Source organism: Tribolium madens, unplaced genomic scaffold (assembly GCF_015345945.1).
Source record: "Tribolium madens isolate multiple individuals breed KSU strain unplaced genomic scaffold, Tmad_KSU_1.1 Scaffold_96;HRSCAF=242;Tcas5.2_LG5, whole genome shotgun sequence".
NCBI lineage: Eukaryota > Metazoa > Arthropoda > Insecta > Coleoptera > Tenebrionidae > Tribolium > Tribolium madens.
This window is the reverse complement of record NW_025401068.1, coordinates 7375344-7391658: the sequence shown is the minus strand read 5'-3', so window position 1 is coordinate 7391658 and position 16315 is coordinate 7375344. Positions and strand designations below refer to the sequence as shown.

At 35.0% G+C, this 16315-nt stretch overlaps 1 protein-coding gene across 1 annotated transcript; it reads right to left on the bottom strand.

Annotated features, from left to right (window-relative positions):
* Nucleotides 1-1199: 1199 nt before the first annotated feature.
* Nucleotides 1200-16081, bottom strand: LOC123013100 (sperm-tail PG-rich repeat-containing protein 2-like). The gene is made up of 9 exons (XM_044411438.1): nucleotides 15923-16081; nucleotides 15770-15876; nucleotides 15437-15721; nucleotides 15165-15386; nucleotides 11372-11612; nucleotides 11067-11323; nucleotides 9030-9171; nucleotides 8867-8976; nucleotides 1200-1514 (listed from the first exon to the last, which is right to left on the bottom strand). The coding sequence occupies exons 1-9, from the start codon at nucleotides 16020-16022 to the stop codon at nucleotides 1287-1289; spliced, it is 1692 nt and encodes a 563-aa protein (XP_044267373.1). The 5' UTR covers nucleotides 16023-16081; the 3' UTR covers nucleotides 1200-1286.
* Nucleotides 16082-16315: the final 234 nt, after the last annotated feature.

Sequence of the window (16315 nt, the reverse complement as noted above, 5' to 3'; positions counted from 1 at the left end):
ACCTAAACTTCTTTAGTCATTTATCGTCATGTTAACGCTGTTTACTAGTTTTTAGCAAAAATTCTGTCTTGAATGAAATCGCTTCCGTAACCTTAGAAGTTGACATGATATAGGGTCACGACACAGCATTCAAACACCCCTATTTCTCTCGAAACTGACGACACGTATGACATTTCCATTAGCTCATTCCACTGTATGCACAAAAGAAAACATCTAACAAGTCGTACAGTCCTCTTAGTAAACCTTAAAGCCCCGAAATAATTGTCACTCCATAAATTGGCCCAATTCGAGTTAAACATGTCGCTGTATCGCCGCCAACTAAAAATTACACTCACACTTTTTAGCGATCGAGAGTTTCTCCTTGAGCTGGATACAACACAACAATTATTAAATAATTTCCTCGCTAATTGGGTGATACAAGATCGGTGCGGTTGTAATGAAAAGAAATAATAACCGTGACAGCAGAAGGCTCGTCGAAATTAATGGCTTGAAACAATCGTGAGAATCTTTAAACCTGCTAAAACGGTGCAGGTCAAGCTTTAATTTATAGTCTTCGAGCGCTGCTGGAAGCTAGCAACGTGCGCTTTTAATCAACAATTGTTTCAAGAGTGGGATTTCTTTAAAGTGAGCTTTTAACAACACATACATCACTCGTGGGATTGTTTGGTTTAAATGACTAAGTATTGTCGAACGGAACTCGGCCATTAATGATTTTACGACTTCGGCATGAAATGTCATGGCAAAATTTCAAGAAAAAGCTACCAATGAATAGCTCAGAGTTTATATAAAGAGCATATAAAACAGTTATTACTTATATGATTTGTCAATGGCGCATTGTGCATTTAAGGCCCAACTGGCGTTTTATGTCATTTCTTTATTGCGCCAAACTTTATCTTTGATTTTTATTAACCGAAATGGAATACACTTGTCGTGTTTTTACGTCCGTCGCAATTCCTCCATTTTTTTAACTCAGAAAACTCGATAAGCGAATCAAGTGGTCCGATAAAAGGTGCGAACTTCTTCGAGACGTTTATTTCCGGGTAAAGCTCGGTCGTAAGCTCGCATAGAAATGTAAAGCTGTCAGCTACATGGACGGTAATATCGCTGGAACTCGTATCCGAACGCATTGTGAAACACTATGGGATTGACGGCGTTTCAGATTGAAAGTTTCGTAGAGAAGGGGAAAAAAACTTCGCACGGCATATGGGAATGTCACGTTACTTCGTGTTGACAAATACAATTTTGGTTTGATTTTGCTCGGCGCTGCATTAACGATTCTGTCAGTGTTAAATGGGCTTATCGAATAATTTCTGAATCAGCAGAATCATGCGTTCCTCGAAATCCAGCTCCACGTTGAACCAATTCAAGAGTCTCTGCTTCTTAAGGACTGAGCACCAATGCTTCCGGGTGTCCCACGGAGCGGTCCTGAGCTTTTTCCGGAGGACGTTTTCTTTCAGCTTCAGGTTATGGGTGTCATAAGCCTTGTAAGTGGATTTTTCCAAACGAGGATGTATCTGAAAAAAATATACTGTTCCTGTAGATTTTAAAACTGTATTTATTAAGCGTTATTTTCATATAGATATAATTTCTTAAAAAAGTTAAATAAAATGATGGAAACAAAATATTTTGATACCAACATTTCTATCAGGCGTGGCATTTCGAAATAGTGCTACGCCAATTATTTATTTCGGTCGACTATCGACAAAACTTCAATCCGATTTTATCGAGGGGTGACATGGATCAATCTCCGGTCAATGTTCTCTAATTGCCCCGTCATCAAATTGTTTCTTCGGCCATATTTTGAAAGGGGTGATCAACAAAACTGTAAACCCGCAATAATAACCATGAGTCATGGTTAGGGCGCAGTTCGCGAGTCCTAACTCTGATTTTACGATATCGTTGCAAAGTCACTAACCATTCATTCTTCCACTATAAATACACCCATAACAATTCCTTGCACCCCAAGTTCTCTTTCGACTGTGGCCTTTCCGGAACTGTCTTTAAGAAAAATCCACTAGCAAGACCATCGTCGACGGTAAAAACAGTCCGAACTGTGTTTATCGGCCGTAACAAATCGCTAAGGGGTGGCATCACAGTCGTTCAGAGAATTTTTACTTTTTCCTGAGCGGAATATCGAGGAAAATTTGTTTGTTTGGTAGCGCAAAGAAGTTTCTTGTAGTGTAATTGCAAAGGCCGAGGATTTATCTTCAACTGAAATACTTTTTTTAAGCGTTAGAGCTAATATTGTGTTAAAGATGCACACAAAAAGGGTTCGGTTTTAATTGAATCCAGACTCGTGAGCAATTAAACATGAATATAAATTCGACTTGCAATAATAATAATGGAACTGAGGCTAGGAACAGGAGTTGTGGAGTTGGTGCTGCGGCAGCAGTGGTATTAGTGTTTGGAAGTCTGTGTTGACTTTAGTACTTAGTTAGCGGGAGAAACGGCCTCTAAATGAGACCAAGACAGAACCACGTGCGACCGCGTGTGTCATCTTGTTCGCTACTTACTACTTCGACTTCAACGGCCCAATTCCTCCCTTAAACGGCATTTGTATAATTAAATTAGAAGCCGACTCGTGTTCTTGGTTACATCGTGGCGGTTCCATCTCTTATGCATAGGCTCTCTGCTCTCATAACTGACATTAAAAGCAACATCAGTTAGCAAATTTAAAGCAACGAGGAAAATATGACCTTTCAGCAAAACCTGTTTGCAAGCAAACAAAATACTCGTTCTAGCAATCAAATAAATAAAATGTTAGTATTTAAAGTATATAAAGTATTTAAAGATTTATTTATGACTTTAAGACTTTAGTTTGGTTAAACCAATTTTTTCTCTTAGTGCTCTTAAGTTTGTTAATAAATAAATTAGTAACATCATAAAAAAAATTAATATTTTTTTCTCCACTGTCTACTACAGAAGTTGTTCAACTAACGCTATATCTCGCGTTATAGGTATTCTTGATAATAATAAATAATTTATTTATTAGATACTTACTTGTCAAAAAGGATGATGAAAACTTTATCCACAAAATGTTTCGATTTTAAAAAACTTGTATTTCTAAACTATCCTAGCAGTACAAAGACTAATGTTTTTTTTTACTTTTCGAATTTCCATCGATTATTATTGTATTCAGATAATTAAAACTCTGCATAATAATTTATTCACAATCACTAATGTAATTTGCCGATTACTAACCTTTTAAAGGTTGGGAAACACATCATTAAATCTCATGAGGAGTAATAATATTACTTCTCTTGGGCGGTAATATGCAGGATAGTCAACGTTAAAATTACAAAAATACCGGGAATTTTTTTTTCTTCTAAATTGTCAAGTTACGCAGTTTCTCTTACTTCTGGAGGAGCACACTGCCAAAAATCAAACGCCATTTGGATGGCTTATCACGTTTGGACTTTAACTTTGTCACAATTTTATTTTACTCAATTTTTGACTGAAAATAATGTGACTGTGAATAAAACAGCACACAAACCTCGGTGGCGCCTCTCGATCGTATACATAAGCACTCAGAGTAATGCCATATTTACCACTTTGCTTGTAATGTACTATTACATAAAAATTAAAAATAAAAGCAATTTAAATTAAAAAAAAATATATGTTGTTAAAAAGGTTATGAATTCATATTTGAAATTCATCAAAAAATCTTGTGCAATTCTATATTTTCTTGAGCTTGAATAGTGTCGTCGAATAGTTGAAAAATTGCGAATTTATGAGTGGCTGTTCTTGTTTGAATTATGGCTATAGTAAAAAATCCAATTTTTCGTCTCCTTTTTATCCAATAAATTTGCAAACAAAGAACTCTATGACCGGGCTTGTCCTAAACTAAAAAGATTAAAATGATACTCCTATTGGGTGAAATCGGCTTTATCATTGCTCTTGATTCGATTTGTGTCCCTCTTTGGCTTAAAAACGTCGCAAAACGCCACCACCATCCCCGTCTCTATTCATCATTAGCGTTATCGAAATTTTTTCCACCCTCGCGCCTTATGCACATGTTTGCTTCGCGGAAGTGCGGATCCGTTATCGGCGGAAATTATTTTGGTCGAGCAGCGTTTTAAAAGCAACGTATTCTACCTGAAGTAATATTTCAAAGCTCGAAAACACGAAAACCGTGTCACGCATCTTTAAAATTCGCGTCTGTAACAGCTTTTTCTACTCGAAAAGGTAAGCAGTGGATAATGTCTTTCCCTGCACTTTTCCATCACACAACGACGATCCTTCTCGTAAAATCTTGATGAGCTGAGGAGAATCCGAGGCGGCCAGCCATAGGCTGAATTAAACCATTAAATAAATAATCAGAAGGCGCTTCTCGGCGAAATTGCGTTGCGGTTAGGGCTACTTTACATAAACGTATACTTTTTACTACTAACGCTTGCGCCTGAACCGATCAAAAATTGATACATTTTACGAATATAGGCGACCAACAATGAAAACGGCTTCTGTGTGTTGCCACCCTCTAAATTTTTCGAGTAGAAGAAATTTCACAGTCAGATTTATGACTTGTCATTAGCAGATTCCGGTAAAAGAGCCATGCAATCATTCTGATGCATAATCGTTCGAAATTTCGACGGCGGCGTCGGCTTCGGTAACTCATAGAGACGTCTTTTGACAAATGCGAATGCCGATAGCAGTTACCGCAATTGTCGGCCTGGGGACAGGCAAAAATCGCAGTGATTCTTCTCAATTTGCACTTTCGGATTCGCTCGCTGGAAACGCCCTACACCTTTGCGTCGCACTTATTAGGCGTTTGTTATTCCGCCCTGATTCTCTACTAACCCGGAAAAGTGGCAAACTGGAATATATTATAGCAACTTATCCACTACTTACCGTATTCAATAAAGTCTCATATTGGGTTAGATCGATCTCGACACTCATGAAGCCGATATATTTCATCCGGTACAATTTTCCTTTCAACGAAGATTTATGAAATTAATTTATTTTATGCTGAGGGCGGTAAATATAGAGAATTAAGGTGAGCGTAAACAATAGATGCGAAGAACAAAACCAGAAATAGAAATGGAAAATGAGATTGTGCAAAATTTAACCGTTTAAAAAATGGTGTATGAAAGCATAATACTTAATTTATTTTAACATGAACACTAATTGCAAAATAAACGAAATAAAGGCTTTAATTATTTTTAACACGTTTGATATACGTCGAAACTAGAATCCAATTCTATTATGTTTTCTATCTATTTTCTATGTACATATGTCCCCGGATTGAGGTCACAAGAGGAATTTTTTTATCTTTGATTTTACGCCAAAACTGCATAAGAAAAACATTTTTTGCTTCACTTAAAACGAGCAAATCTGTAATTAAAACATTATTATTCTAATTCAGTGAAAAGAAAAGTTAATTTTTCTCTTGATTTTCCACTTTCGATTTTGGAATAATTTTTTCTCTGCTTTCTAGATCATATCACATTAGCGGTGTTATTTATTTGACGACTATTATATGTCACTTTGATCAATTAAATAATGATAAAGATTTGTCAACAAGAAATTACCACCTAGGATTTGAATTTTTAAGAAAATTACGTTTTTCATGTTGTTTGTAACTAAAATTTTCAGAAGTAATTTTGAATGCCTAGTGTTGGTTACCCCTTGTTGTTGACGGTTGACGTTTTCTGTCAACCTGCTGTCAGCTATCAATTGAGTTATCTATACAAACTGACAGGTGACTTAACCTAAATTTTTGACACTAGTTACGATATCTTTTGTTTGTCACTAAAAACCAACCTAACCAAATCTATGGCAACCTATTCATGAATATCCCTAAATCCTAGGGAGTAATTTATTGTTGATACGATAATAGTTTTTGTTAAAAATGACTTTGTTTTTGTTTCTTTGAGTTGCTATTTATTAAAATTACGTTTTTCACAAACATTTTTGTTATTTAACTCATTTGTTAAAGTGACATAATTTTCAAAAAAATTCAACAGCCAATGTGATGTCTAAAATCAAGAGAAAAATAAACTTTTCTTTATACTGAGTTAGAATAATGAAGTTTTAATTATAGATTTGCTCGTTCCAGGTGAAGCAAAAAATGTTTTTCCCTTGCAGTTTGGCGTAAAATCTTTTTTTTTTCCTCTTGTAAACTCAATTCGGGGACATACTGTGTAACTATAGTTTGCCTCAAAAGTAGTAAAAAAATAGATAAGTAGTTAGTAATTATACATACATTCTACAATGCGCACCGATTTTTCATATTTTCAATGAGTGCATAAACAAAAAACTTGATAAATTAATCGTCTTTAACTCACTTTAATGTATTTAAAATACCGTACAGGTACAGCTGTTTACTGGATTTTAAAAATAATCATTTTTCAAGTTGTTTTAAAAAATAGGTATTAAAATAGCACTAACCACAGTTTTTCATCGGTCAATGACCAATTATTTTAGATTTCAGATTTTTTTACTTTCTCCGGTAACATCATTAACTTCATGAACCCCTCGTACATTTTTGATAATTTTAAAGCATTCTTAATATGAAGTAGTCATTGTCTATTACTTATTTAGTGACATAATAGGCATTTAAAAAAATTAATTAAAAAAATAAAATAGTATTATAATGAACAAAGAAAAATAACAACAAATAATAAAAACAAAAGCAAATTAAATAATACGTACGATAGGTAACAAAAGTTATATTTTATGTAATAATACGGTTGAAAGCAATTTTTCTGTTTGCTTTAACAACACTCTACAAGTTACACACTGCCAGTTACTTCGAAACTCTTGTTGCTTGGAGCTACATAATGCAAGTATCAACGAAATAGAAAAAAATTCAGAGCCACCATTTATGACTTTTTCAATTGAGTACAATGACGGACAGTGAATTTTGTCCAAGTACCGTCCCTCAAAGAGTTAAAGCAATACAAATAACATGAAAAGTTTCTTTTTAGATCTTCTATGCGTTTCTTGATATAACTTATAGAACTTGAGAACAATTACACGAAAAAACGATTTTTGCTTCTTGATTTTTTGTATATATAGTAGGTTTAAAAGAAAAAATCAATTAAATAACAGTAAAAAAACATAAAAGTGGTTAAGTAGGTATGTATACAATAAAAAATCTAAAAAAAATAGTGGAAGATGAATTGAATTATTAAATTATTCCTGTTGCTAGAGATATTAACTTTGGTCAGCTTAAATCTCTAATATTCACAAAAGTGGCAACAGCGACAAAAGCGATTTCTAAATTCGGTAAAGAATCCAATCTCTCTGTACCTGAACCTCAATTCACAAATTATACTTAGTTATAGGGCAAGTGTTGTAAATCTCCATGATTTACAAGCTCTTTGTACATAGTGATATAAAACTGATTAAAAAAGTACTTCAACATGAAAAGTTAATAAATTCAACAACAGCATCACAAAGCCAAAAAAAACACGATTTGAATGAATGATAAGTAAAGTTATTTGAGAGAGTAATTTAAAAGTGTTTTTAATTGCTAATAGATTTTGCGTTTTGCGACAAGAATTGTCAATTTATGGTTCAAAAAATTCCTATCGACACTTTCCATTAGTGTCGGTGTCGTGAAAACTAAAGACGTCTGGCAAATTGGAGTAAGTTTGTAGTGTTGGCGCGTGCAATTGCATTTAAACGCCGCCATGATCGTGCTAGATTTGATTGCGGCCGGTAAATCGGAAATGCAATTGATTTTATCGGCCGGAAGTGCACTTTATGGTCGCTCAAGTGGTGCTATTAAACTTTATCACTCCCGTCGCCATATTGGTTATTTTGAGGCCAGGTTCCGAATAGATGTTTTTCCATGTTTTAATCCACGACTCCAGTCTCTGGGCTTATTGCCAGACCATCATGATAATATTTTTTCTCAAATTTCATCGTGGGATTGTTCCAGCCACCAAACTGTTTACTAAATTAATTGTGATATCTCCGACAACCAGGGCGGGTATAAAGCAAAATCATGTATAGTATTCCGAATAAACAGATGTTATTTACACAGTCAACAGGGATGTTGTGGTTGCTTGGTTTCAATGCAAATGACGTGTGTTCGTCGCAGAGTAGATGGAGGAACGACGAAACGTCAATGGTAATGTTTGTGGCTGTTGTACCACCATCGCTTTAATTGATATGACTTTATTGATGAAATGGCGTTAACTTGTTAACTATCCTGGACGATCAAATTACAAACATGCTTGACTTGTATGCTGCATGTGCTCCTCATGTCACCATAAAATGTACTCCATCGACTGATTAGGTAATGACCCCAAAATATAAGTTGTAAACAACACTGTTAAATACAAAGTTGTTATATGGATCTTTTATACTATCAAAATAAATTAATTGGACCTGTAGAGCCTTTTTTTATCATTCTAAACACAAATGGTTTAGTTCAATCAAGATCAATCACGTGCCAAAAAAATCTCTTTTATTGACTTTGCATAAGAGTGCCACATTTGCTTGCACGTTAGTCTGATTGGTTTCATCTCTGAATTATCCATTACCAACATAAATACCAGATGCCAATCCTTCTCGGTAACGACCCAACGTAACATCATTAAACCCATCATCCGAACGTTTCTTATTAACATTTCAATGATTGCATTCGAGCTCAAGTCATAATGAAGAGAATTAACCTGAAACGTTTCGTGTCCCCGCTGTAATTGATAGTGTGCGTGGTGCGCGATCCACTCCGGGGATTCCGGTTCGGCGCTCGATTCGTCCGTGTATTCGACGCGCACTGATATATGCCGGAGTGGTTGTGACATTTGAAATATAAGGATGACTCACAGCTCCGGAATCGGAAAAGTGCTCTTTTAAAAGTCGGCATAAATATCTTACCAACACTTATCGATCCGAAAAGCTCAAGATGACTTACATTGTACAATCCCGGACCCGGAGTTTCCTCCACACATTTGAATCGAGGCGACATGGCGAAACGACAACTCGTATAGTCGAGGCCTCGCTCGGTCTTGTAACTAGAAGGACCTGAAAAATTACATTTAATGGGGAGGAACACGGTATGGGGACGTATGGTGTACATGGGACTCCAGTTTTCACTGCCGGAGTGACGCTGCGTGGACCGGAAGAGTTGAATGGCACCTCCGCCACGCTATGGCACTTCCGGTTTCGACTTTTGGCAAAACTCTCTCTAATATTGTACTCAGCCGGACCTATGGAATCCTACGAAGAAAAGGCTTATTCCGGTTTGGAACAAATTTAATTAAAAACACCAAGAATTTGTTAGTTTATGATTTAATTTCTGGGTAAATGTTATGTAGCTTTTTTTTGGAATATAAGCTCATAAGTAGTCACAGTTTTATTATTTAATTGGCCAACGCTCTAAAGTTGAAGTTATATACTAAAGATGTGGAACGATTCCCGCGTTGTTCATCTCTAAATGCGCCGATATCCTCATGGGGGTGGAATAGCGTTACCCGCGGGGGTGTAAATAACAAACAAGTAGCTAAGTGACAGTGTCGCTGTTAGTGTAAGCACAGAGAACCGCGTTAATTGAAATATATTGTCTAGGCGCTGATTGTTCGGCGAGGCGGCGTTTTGATCGGGAGTGTTAGCATGACGTTTGGTGTAACCACTCGTTCTAGACAAACGAGGGGTTTTCTGATTCATGTTCATGGCGAATCTTTTGATCGTCATTCTCTAATAGTAGATTTGTACGTTGTAGTCTTGTAAACAACGAACCGTCGTAATTTAACTGAGTTTCCAAGTCAAACATTTAATCCATTAAAAGTTTCAAATGAAGTTAGACGACTCGAGAGACCATATTCTTATTCAGCCGTTGGTTTGGATGACCATATTTGCATTCCGCATAAATCCAATCGGTGCGGCAGCCCTAAACGAGTGTATTTATGTCGGGATGAGGTGATAGCGTTGACAGGCCTTTATAAACACATATTTACATTTTATAACCGACATGAAGTGTGCGTAAGCAGAGTCGCTTGTCTGTTTATTAAAATTAACAAGGCTTGATGACCTGTCATATGCATCTATATGCTGACCATAGCTCGCGTGTGTGTGCACACAACTGTTCCTATTTATTAATTTTGAGATAAGTCAGACCAGATGCGGCTAACATTTTGTTTAATCAGTGCCGGAAGACGTCAAGTAAGACGACTGTCAACGGCAATGATTGCTAATCAAGTTTCGAAATTATGGAGAGTTAATTTAAATAAACGAACAGCACGGGGTATTAAATTTTTAGTCTTCTATGGTAATAATCCCATAATCGGGGATTTATAACAGTCTTATTTCTAGGATCAGCTTTTCCAGATTCGACATGGGTGGGCTATTATCAGGTTAAGCTATCCCATAAAATATTTCCGATTTTAATAGCTTATAAATTACGGAGCACTTGCTCCCGGCTACTTCATTATTTTCTCTAACAAAAATCATTTGCATTAAACTTATCGAACCATAGACCTATTTTATAATTTTTAAGAATACCCTTTGATTCGTATTAAACTTTTCTTTCTTGTATCAAGTGTCCAAATTTTATTTTTATTGTTACAAATCTAAAATTCTAAAAAATCTAATAATTTTACTCTTTAAATTTCCACTTGTTTTAAGTAAAACTTTCCGAATACTTTTAGTTTTATTTACTTTCTAAAGTTTTAAGAAGTAAATTTGTTAATATTGAATTATTTTGAAAAAAACAAGAGCCGCGCCAAGAGCTTCATTATTTTTGAAACTCTGCTACTAAAACTATGAGAATTTTTCTGGCTCAACGTTTCACAAAATCCGTGCTTTTTTATTCTCAGAAATAAAAAGCTTTAATTTAATGAAAATCAAGTCGAAAATTAGTTAAACCCGGCGCTAATTAAGAAATATTAATTCTCTTCGACTCGGCGACTGTTAAAAACGCCACAAGAATGTACCCACTCCCAATTTATCAAGCTCAAGTCAAATTTCCTGTTCTTGGGCGTAACGTTCCCGTGACAAGGATTTCCACCTAATAACAACGTGATTAAGACGTATCGTTGTCTGTCCTTAACGACTTAAAGAGATTGATGTAAAAATTAATAAGAACGTCATGTTTGTAAAGAACAATTAAACCTCACCTTCCCATCCTTCAGACAAGAAAATCTTTCAACACAATTTTTAAACACAGACGAATAAATCTCCGTTGTATCATCGTACTCTTCATCTTGATCTTCGGGATAATCAGCCGCAGAAGGGGTATATGCGGCGTCTCGGGGGGCAAAACTAATTTTTCGAGGGGCGGTCGTGTTAAAAGGAGGGTCGCAAATCGCAAAGCGGTTTTTTTTACTTTCGATTTTTTGTTGGAGAGCGCCCTTTAGGTTGTAACAAGCCGGTCCTGGGTGGAATCAAAATAAAAATAATAATAAATATACCCTCTTCTTACCCGGTGTGCAGGCAAGTTTTTTCCGCTTGAATCTTGGGGACTCAACTTCGAAGGGGGCACATTTCGTGGAGAATTGCTTTTGTTTTGTACTGCAGTCGCACACCGTGTATTGCGTGGGGGCTGGGGTGTCTGAAATTTTGTAGGAGAACCTTGCGGTGGCACTAATAAAAGGTCTGGGGTTGATGCTTTCACACTCTTTCTTTGAAGTGCCCAGGTCATAGGATCCAGGTCCGGGCATTTTCTAAGAAAACAAAAACTCTTAGTCGTCTCACCGGAAGGGCACTCTCCAGTGTGTCAAGTTTTAGATAATTTAATGAGTGGAGAGGAAGCGGTGTTATTAATCCCGACATGTGGGCGCGAAGGATATTTTCGTTGACTTAATTTGACTGTGAAATGGTAATGTTGAGTAATGCGAATTGCTCGCAATCCACTCTAATTAGGATAAATTATGATGTATCTGAGCAATTTATTTAATAAATTTTGGACGATTACTCATTGCATTGGCTCCATTAATTAGAAACAGCGAAGAGTGGCACAAAAAGCGTTTTCCGATTATACGAAAAGAACTATCTTCGACGATGACCTACCACAGGCAACGGCGTGCCTCTATACCCATTTCTGGGAATCCAACTTTGTTTCGATCCAGCGTTCGTAATCCAGGGCTCGAGATTTATCAAACACTAGGCCAACCAGTTTTCTAATGATAATCGGATGCTCGATTCATAAAAGAACTCTCCAAACACAGCTATCATAAATTGCTGGTAATTGATTTCTTTTTTGTCTTTACAGATGCACGAGTAAACAAGATGTGGTAGGTATGTTCGTTTAAAAAGCAGTAGGAGCTAACTTAATTAAGGCGTTATTTGTGAAGCCGCTGCTTAAAACTATGTCAGACAAATTGAAGTTGTATGGATTCTCATTAAGATGAGGAGAAAAACCAATATTTACCAATTTGAAAAAGAGCTACAAAGTTTCAAGGAAAATAGAGAATGGTAGAAATATAGACATTTTTAACAGTGAACATTTAATTTTTTTAATCTTGAAAATTTTTTCGTTTTTATTTTAAAGTGTAACAATTTTCAAGGGCTGATGATGGCGCAAGGGTGCCGAACATGTCCCAACTTGACTAAATAAAATTTATCGATTTGTGGAGTTGTTTAAAACTAAAGTCTGTTTTTTTTTAATAGAAATGCCAAACAGTCTTCAGTTGCGTTGGCACCACTAGTAAATTCATTCATGGTAATTTTAATAAAGGAAGTTAGCAGTTCCGTTTTTTTGAATTAATTTGAAAACAGTGTCATTAAACGTCAACACAAAAAATCGTCTAAGAAAATTTAGAGACAGTACACCAAAAAAGGAACAAATTCGGTACCTACTATTAACAGTTTTTAGAAATTTGGAAACGAATAGTCCGCAAGCAGGAAGTTAGAAAAAAGGCCCGTTAAAATGTAGACGCAATTTGTAATGCAGGTTTGCTAAACATTCTCAATTTTTAGCAAGAAATTGACAAGAATACAAAATAAAACAAATAAAATAAAACATGAATGAGAAAGAACCTCGGAGAGAACGCAATTAAATTAGTGTATTGTGCATCGTTTTTGAGAAACAAGTTGAAAAAGTAACAATTTTGAAACTAAAGCTGAAGAATAATTTATAAAATGCATCAACTTTGAGCTCATTTCAATAAATTACACAAAATTTATTGCCAATTATCATAATAACTACTTGTATCGTTTGCTAAATAAATATTTTCTGAATATACATCCTTTTTTTTCAAAGTTTTTGTAGCAAGATCCTCATTTTTGCCCACAACATTGTACTTACTTGCGGTGTGTTTCTATCAAAATTATTAGCACTGAATTCTGTTTTTAGGCATTAGGTAATGATGTCTGTCCTCAGGTATTTAATTATAGCGCTTTCAAAGAGCAAACAGGCACATAAGATTCATAAAAGTCAAAATTTTGACAACATCTTAATTTGAAAACATAACCATAATTTTTTAACCAAATTTCTAGAGACAAAAACAAAGAGCAAACAAAATTTGTGGCTATGGAGCCAAGCTGATACCAATTTTTTCACCAAAATTTTGACTTGGTAATTTCCATTTAAAAAAAAAACAGACTTTATAAAACATCCACTTTGGGAAGAAAATGGATCGAGTTCTACTACGAGTATTAGTTGTGATTCAAAAGTATCGGGCCATCTCTTGGGTGATGATAAAGGACATCCAAAAAGTTCCTAAGACAAAAAATTGTTTGGGCCTTTTTTCACGTGATATACGTAGTTCTTCAAAGGTTAGATTTTGGTTTAAGTTTTTGGCCGTTCAGATTATGTATTCGTGACTTTAATTAGCGGAAACAGGAGATCTTACAACATTAAACACATACCGATTGAAAAAAATTACCAATTTGTGACTTATGGTGTACAAAACATTTAAAACACAAGCAATTTCAACAATAAATAACGAAATATCCAAAACAAGAGATAAAATGTCTACTTACCGGGTTATTCACGAGAGGGTGATTTCTGATTTTTTTGCCGCAACCCATTATATATATTGCAACAATTTCTTAATTTCAAATTTTGAAAATAATTATAACTGAATCCACGATAGCTGTTACATATTAGTCTTGTCTCTTTGACATTAAACCAAAAAAATCATCTTTCAAACGATGAGACATGTTTTGTTATCGTTTACCAACCGACTAGGCGAATGTAGACACTTCAAACACCTTTTGCAGTAACTTAACTTGTTAATTTGTTGAATTTTGATTAAATATAGGTTATCTGTCAATCTAACATTTCTGGCAAATCTTTCCAACTTAATTTGATTTCTAATATAAAAGAAATAACATATTTAATTTAGCAGTTAGTGATATTGGTATTGTTGGTTGCCGCACAAAAATTTTTAGAAATGACCCTCTCGTGCATAACCCTGTAACAATATAAAAATTCACAGTTCTTTCTCAAAAAATAGGCCCGAAAAATCTGCATTCATTTTTATGCTTAGTAGAAAGTCTTCTATCACCATTCGAAAGCTGATCCGATACTTTTGAATATGCAGGATACATTAACATTCTTATTTTCATTTTAATAAACTGATTGTATGATGTTTCATTACTTGTATTTAATAAGATAATACGCAACGGTTAAGAGGTGAATTAATGTAAGAGTTGTCAATAATTGTAGGAAAGGGTGGGGCAAGTTACATTTTCGATAACAATTTGTTTTCTTACAATCTATTACACCACAAAAAAATTAAATACAAGTATACATATAGGATTAAACAATATGCAATTGCATGCAAAATAATTTGGTCGTCAATGTAATTAATAACAATGATTAATAATAAAGCCAATAGACGTTTAAACTATTTTTGACTTTTTGAGACAAAAAAGTATACAGACTGAGACAGAGTGATTCACGTAAAACCACAAGCTTGACTAAATTCATTAGTATTATTACAACTCTAGTAATTTGACAATCAGTGATATGTAAGAAACTTGAGCAAACATTACGAATAAATATTTGCAGATAAATGATGCAGTAACACTTTGGTGACATTTACAGTTTTTATACATAAATATTTAAGTAAGTTTTACTCTACTTTGGTTAGATAAATACGAATATTACGAATAGATGACACTCCTTTTCTTTTACTATAATATACTCGTAATATAATACTATAATAAAAAAAAACTTATTTTTAAACTTTGTGAATTACTAAATAAAATAAACTTTTTAAAGTTCTTATTCTTCTCTATAAATATTTTATAAGCCATGAAGCATATACCTCTCTTTGAGCTTTCATTTCTTGAGCTTCTACGTATCTGGGTATGAAAGTGAACAACCGCGCCATCTCTCTATACTTTTCATCTTCTTCAGCTTTTCGACACTTAGGAATCTCTACCGAATAAGCTGCAGGTCCCGGCCCAGCAGTCGTGTATTTCTTATCATCAAACCTCTCTGAAGTCCTACAAGCCCACCTCCACCCTTTACCGACCCCAAACTGACTCTAGAAAAACCTTTAAAATTCAACATTTTTACAAATCAAAATTTAAAGACCTTTATCTCTAAATCGACTGGAATTTTTTCATCCGGGGGCACTTTAACAATCTTTCCTTCCTCATCAATCTCATACCCATTCTCGTCCACTTTACTCGGAATCGAAGGTGCCGTCACTGTGGAAGAATAAGGCACGGCACACACGTATACTTTTGGTTTAGTTGGATCAAGTTTGAGCTTCTTTTTACCACATTGTATGGGTTTGGGGTTATATTTTGTAGGGGCAGGTGTGTCGTCAGCTTTGTAGACAAACCTTGGGGCGCGATTTTTAATTGAGGAGCCGCCCTAAATCCGTTTTTTGAAAGCTGACACGAGATGCTTGGGGTGACTTACTTTGATTTTGGTGCGATAATCTCTGATGTCGTAGATTGCATTGGTGTTAAGTTTGCTGATGAAAGATGGGGATTTTATTGTGTTGGATAGGAAAGGAGCATAATTTTCTGCGGGTTGATAATAATTATTTTGTGATGATTGAGGTTTACGTACGCTTCCGACAACGAGGTTCGCATGTTACATAAGTGCTAGGACCCACATTTTCGCCAGTTGATGATTTTATTAGCACTGTTCTTGAAGAAACGTCATACATATTTGATTAGAAAATGACAATAAATAATTTTAGATTGAGTGAAAGGGGCTAGATTTTTAAATTTTTGCATGAAACAATTATTATCTTTTAGTAATTAATTTAAATACAAGATGTTTCACGAAATTTTACGAGGCCTGCTCCTGTAAGATGCAATCAATAATACATATTCCGATACGAACTCGATTACAAATTTTGAAAAATTGGATAATCTTTTCTAGTTTGTTCACCCTTTAAAAAATTACAACGTTTAGTTAGTTAGTGATTAAGATAGATAAACTACAATCATATTCATG